General features: G+C 43.1%; 1 protein-coding gene across 1 annotated transcript; it reads left to right on the top strand.

The window, feature by feature from the left end:
• The first annotated feature begins 761 nt into the window (after positions 1–761).
• LOC115961945 (exodeoxyribonuclease-like) lies at positions 762–1,175 on the top strand. The gene has a single exon (XM_031080832.1). It carries the CDS (start codon positions 762–764, stop codon positions 1,173–1,175), a length of 414 nt encoding a protein of 137 aa, XP_030936692.1.
• Positions 1,176–6,267: the final 5,092 nt, after the last annotated feature.

Below are 6,267 nucleotides of genomic sequence, written 5' to 3' on the forward strand. Positions count from 1 at the left end.
GAGACGAAGGGTGAGGATAAGGAATCTTTGGGTCCGGAGGAAAGGGTGATAGTACAAGAGTCTGATGTTGTTAAGGGGGTATTTCACTTTTGTTCCCCTATTAGGGAATTGGTAGGTGATTTGGATAAATCATGGGGTAACTCAAAAGAGTGGATGCTAAGATTGCATGATGGTCGGTAAATAGTGCTTCCTCTATCTATTTATCGATCTCCAGAGAGTATGTCAAATTGCTCAGCCACGGATGTAGAGACTGTAACAGGTAATGATTCTTTTATCAATGAAGGTCAGATAGTTAGCTGAGCAGAGGAGTGTGATGAGTTAGTAGATTCTTTGTCTATTGTTACTGGGTCAGAGGATGAGATGTGGGATCTTGATGAGAGGTCGATGACTTGGGAGTGTAGTGGCAAGCCTTTAGTTGTGGAGTCGGAGTATTGTTCTGAGCTGGGGGTTGGGTGTAAGGAGTCGAAGATGGTAGATAGTAATCATTTATCACAATGGGTATCCAATCGGATTAAGACTTTTAGGAAATCAGTGGGCACTTCTTTGGAAGGTTTTGAGGAGCAAATTACAGGATTGTTGTTAGCTATAGAGGCCAAGAAAAAGAATAAAAAGCTTCATGCAGTAGATGATCAAATGAAGCAGGGCAAGTCGGGGCAAAAAGGTCAGCGGGAGTTAAAAAATTTATTGACCTCTTTGAATGTTGAGGCTGGTTCAACGAAGTCTAGGACTGTAAGTAAGGAGAGGGCTGTGGTGGTTCATCAATGAATTTGAAGATTATTTCTTGGAATGTTAGAGGCCTGAATGATAGGGATAAAAGGTTACGGGTTCGAAATCTGGTTAGGAATTGGAGGCCAGATGTTATTTGTCTTCAAGAAACTAAAATGGAGTTAATAACTAGAGCCGTGATTCGCAGTTTGTGGGGTGACCAACATGTGGATTGGTCTTATCTAGGCTCTTGTGGAGCTTCTGGAGGGGTGCTCCTGATGTGGGATACAAGGGTGGTGAATAAAGTGGAGGAAGCAGTGGGGCAGTTTTCGGTTTCTTGTAAATTTACAAGTGTGTGCGACCAGTTTGTATGGGTGTTTACTGGCGTATATGGTCCTAATTCTTCGAGAGACAGAAGGTTTTTATGGGAGGAATTATTTGGTTTGAGCAGTTGGTGGAATGTTCCATGATGTGTGGGTGGTGACTTTAACGTGGTAAGATTCCCTTTTGAGCGCTCTGGTTCTACCTCTTTTGCTGCTGCTATGCGGGACTTTTCCCAATTTATTTCTGGGAAAGGCCTCATTGATATTCCGCTTCAAGGGGGAGACTTCACTTGGGCTAATTCTCGTGAAGTTGCTTCAAAGGCTAGGCTGGACAGATTTTTATTTTTTGCAGATTGGGAGGATAAGTTTCCATCTGTCTCTCAATGACGCATGCCTAGGTTGTTATCTGATCACTTCTCGATTGCTCTTGAAGGTGGTTCTTTTCAGAGAGGTAGGAGGCCATTTAGATTTGAGAATATGTGGCTTAAAGATGAGGGTTTTGTGGAGAAGGTGCGATCTTGGTGGGATTCTTATAATGTCCTAGGAGCTCCGAGTTTTGTTTTGGCCAATAAACTGAAACTCTTGAAAAATGATTTGAAAAAATGGAATGTTGAGGTTTTTGGACATGTTGAAGATCGGGTGAGAAAATTGTGGAAAGATCTTAGTGATTTAGAGATGATTGAGGAAAGTCGTATTTTATTGGAGGAGGAAAGGCTGCAATTGGAGAGAGTTCGAGGTGATTTAGAAAAAGTGATTTTGATGGAGGAAATCTGTTGGAGGCAGAAGTCTAGAGTCCTTTGTATTAGAGAAGGAGACAGGAATACCAAATTCTTTAATCGTATAGCTAATTCTCATAGGAGGGTTAATTCTATTGATAGGCTTATGGTGGATGGGGAGTTATCTTCGGACCCGGTAGCTATAGCAAACTGTATCTCTCAGTTCTATAGGCAGCTTTATTTTGAGGATGTGGCTCATAGACCTGTCCTAGATGAAGTGGACTTTTCTAGTATCTCAATGGAAGATGCAAGTTGGCTAGACCGGCCTTTTGAGGAGGAAGAGGTGTTTGGGGTGATCAATGATTTTAATGGTGATAAGGCACCTGGCCCAGATGGCTTTTCTATGGCATTTTTTCAATCTTGTTGGTGTGTTTTGAAAATAGAAATTATGGCTGTATTCCACAATTTTCATACTCAGGCAGTGTTTGAGAAGAGTCTTAATGCTTTGTTTCTTGCCCTTATTCCCAAGAAAGTGGATGCTGTGGAGGTTAAGGACTTTCGGCCTATTAGCTTAGTTGGGGGGTTTATAAGATTATTTCTAAGGTGTTGGCTAATCGGCTTCGTAGGGTGGCACATGGGCTTATTTCGGATTCACAAAATGCTTTTGTGAAGGGCAGACAGATTTTGGACTCCATATTGATTGCTTCTGAGTGTATTGATAGTAGATTGAAGTCAGGAGTTCCAGGTGTGTTGTGTAAATTGGATGTGGAGAAGGCGTATGATCATGTGAGTTGGGATTTTTTAATGTATATACTTCAGCGTTGTGGTTTCTCAGAAAGATGGACAAAATGGATTAGGTATTGCATTTCAACTGTAAAGTTTTCCATTCTGATCAATGGTAGCCCATCTGATTTCTTTGGAAGTTCTAGGGGGCTTCGACAAGGGGATCCATTATCTCCATTGTTGTTTGATATTGTGATGGAGGCATTAAGTTGTATGTTGGATGTGGCTGCCTCCGCTGGGCAATTCTCAGGCTTCTCTGTGGGTAGTATGGCTGGTCCATCAGTGATGGTGTCTCATCTTTTATTTGCAGATGACACGTTGATTTTTTGTGATGCTGATCCTTCCCAGATTGCTAATTTGAGGGCGATTCTTGCTAGATTTAAGGAAGTATCAGGGCTTCGTATTAATTTGGGAAAATCTGAGTTAGTACCTATTGGTGGGGTGCTTAATTTGGAGGCTTTGGTTGGTCTGTTGGGGTATGGGCAGTCTTCTCTGCCCTTGAAATATTTGGGCCTTCCATTAGGTGCAAAGTTTAAGGATTTATTTGTTTGGAATCCTATCCTAGAGAGAATGGAGAGGAGATTAGCAGGTTAGAAGAGAATGTATTTATGTAAAGGGGGTAAGGTGACACTCATTAAAAGCTTACTCTCGTCTTTACCTACTTACTTTCTGTCCCTTCTTCCTTTACCGGGTAAGGTGGCAAAGCTTATGGAGAAATTACAGAGAGATTTTCTGTGGAATAGGATTGATGGTGAACCTAAAATACACTTAGTTAATTGGGCAAAGGTCTGTAAGCCTTTGCAGGTTGGAGGGTTGGGTATTAGGAGGTTGGGAAGCTTTAATTCTGCCTTGCTAGGAAAATGGTTGTGGAGGTATGGCATGGAGACTGGTGATTTATGGAGGAGGGTTATAGAGGCAAAATATGGGAATATTTGGGGTGGTTGGTGTACGAAAAAGGTGACAAGTCCTTATGGGGTCAGCCTATGGAAATACAATAGAAGTGGCTGGTTGAATTTCTCTAAACTCCTTGTATATGATGTGGGGGATGGTACTAGAGTGAGATTTTGGAAGCATGTGTGGTGTGGGGATTGTACTCTCCAAGAGGCCTTTCCGGAACTTTATTGTATTAGTAGGTCAAAGGATTCCTTGGTGGCTGAAGTTATGGGTTGGTCTATTGGGAGGTTTCACTGGAATGTGCAATTTCGTCGTCCACTACAAGATTGGGAAGAAGAAGCCTTTGATCGGTTTATGGGGTTGGTCTATTCTTCGACAGTGCGGGGGTTTGGCCCGGATAAGGTTTGTTGGAAGCTTGCAAGGAATAGAGGTTTTGAGGTTAAAGGATATTATAACTTCTTCTACCCTACTAATTGATGATGCCGAAAATATCACCAATAGGTTACACAGCACTCGCGACTCAAAGTGAACCTACACAACAAAATAACAGAAGACCTTAGGGAGCACCGGTGTGGTGCCGGCCAAATATCCTCTGAAGGTCAAGTTAGAATTATTCTCACAACTCTAGAGTGCTAGAGAGGGTAAATTATGCGTACCTTGATTTGCGAGGGTACTGAAGCTTTTATAGTAGAAGAAAGTCGACTTCTCCTCCTTGGACTAGAAATCTTTTCCTTATGGGACTCTACTTCGAGCAATCCCAAACGTGATGGACAAACATTTCCTTGTAGAGTGGGTTCTTCTAGAATTATCCTTGTGCGGACATTCTGATTTCCCTAGGATCCCCTCAGATTTCAAACGTGTACACCAAGTATTTCAAGTGATGCTAAGCCCTGGGCCCTTCCTCAAAGTCGGCCCATGAGCCCAAATCCGTCAGGCCCAATATTGTGTGATTTCATACCCCTTCAGTTGCGCCCTTCACCCTATGGTCCGTCATTACTTTAAGCAGTCGGACCATTAGGGTGACGGTTAAATATAATTGGGGATAACGATCAAGGATGGCTTATGATGATGGTTGAAAATTTTACGAAGTTGACGTTTCCAGATTGATTACGTTGACGGCTGAAGATTTATGAAGTTGACGGTTCCTTAAGGGGAACAATCTGTAGATGTGTGCTGATAGATTGTCAACATTTATGAGGCATGCCACGTGTCGCTACTTGATTGGATGGTGTATTGGATCGAAGCGTCACTTCGTCTTCCGTGCATCTCTCATATATATAACACACCTCTCTTCCTTTATTTCTACTATTTTCAACCAAAAATTGTTGTCAGAGTGAAGTCGTCATCCTTGTCAGAGCACTCCGTTGAGAATTCGTATCCGTCGATTACTCCACCGTCAACCACCATTTACTAAGTGTGGTGAGTACTTATTTTCATTTTTTTTCAAGTTGCATTTTGTGCTTATATTTTTGTTAGAGCTACACACCCGTCAGTACTTTTAGACCCGTCTGTCTTAGGTTTCATCGTCAATTGTAGGCAATGTCTAGTGCGTCAAGTAACCAGTCAGTGGTTCGTGACGGGACGGAATACGAGGAGGTATACCCGTCCGGTCATAAAGACCAAGAGAGTCCCGGCAAAGATAGGAGTCCGTCTGCCTCTTCTTCATCCTCAGCAAATGAGGATATGGAGATGGTTGAAGAAGGATCTTCTGATGATGACGGGGATCAAGCATTGGGATCTGTCGTTGGTGCTGATGGACTTAGGGAGTTCATCATGCTACCAGAGTGGACGGTGCATAAATTCAGATCCATCATCAAGGAGAGACATTTCAGCACCTTTAGAGCCAACTTCCAAATTCCAGACAATATTCCCATCTGTCTACCATATGTGTCGGAGAAGTGTTATTACGAAGGGGTAGAAGGTGTCGGAGTGTACGAACAGATGCTGAAGGCAGGACTTCGGTTTCCGTTAAGTACACTTCATAGAGAGCTTTTAAACTATCTGGGTCTGTTCGTCAACCAGATATCCCCTAACGCCTGGAGGGTCTTCATAGCCATGGAGATTCTCTACGGTGCAATGACAGACGGTGAACGAAGGCTGACGGTACGTGAATTCCTTCATTGCTACCGTCCAGACGAGATTGATAAGTCGAGGGGAATCTATAGCTTTACCAATAGGAGCCCGTTGCTGAAGGTCATTTTCGAAACACTGAACTCGAATAGAGACTAGAAGAGTCGGTATTTCTTCCTAGAGGGTGACGGGTGGATGAACCGTCCAGGAGAGACGGAGTTTATGCCCGCCGACACAACTTGGGGGGTTTTACATTCATCTCGTATGCATCCGTCCTATTTGCTTTAATATTTTACATTCGTCATCTATAGTCGTTTTCTTTCAATCGTCTATTTCCAATGCAGGTAGACGGCGCCCACAGGTTAGTGTTGAAGAGTTTAGCTTCCTAGAAAGAATTTTTCAAAAGACGAAGCCATAAGAACGGACTTGGGTGAAGCTGGTAAACCCGAGAACAATCCATTGGTATTGTGACGGTCCTGAGCCTACCTGTAAGGCCATTATATACGACGAAAGAGTTCACAGACGTAAGTCCGTCATCTTTCACTTCGTTTAAATATTTTCATCTATATGTAGATGATTTCATCCGTCCTGTATTACAGAGATGGACGACGCAAGGAGGAGGGCACTTATAAAATCACAAGCCGCCAGGCAAAAGGAGACGGGTGAGATTGTGGTTCCTAAGGGGACGGCATCGTCGGCGAAGAGAAAACAGTCGTCCAAGTCTGACCGTCCACCTAAGCAACAAAAAATCCCTTTGGAGCCCATTGTAGGGTTGA

The sequence above is a fragment of the Quercus lobata genome, chromosome 9 (genome assembly GCF_001633185.2).
Source record: "Quercus lobata isolate SW786 chromosome 9, ValleyOak3.0 Primary Assembly, whole genome shotgun sequence".
Taxonomy (NCBI): domain Eukaryota; kingdom Viridiplantae; phylum Streptophyta; class Magnoliopsida; order Fagales; family Fagaceae; genus Quercus; species Quercus lobata.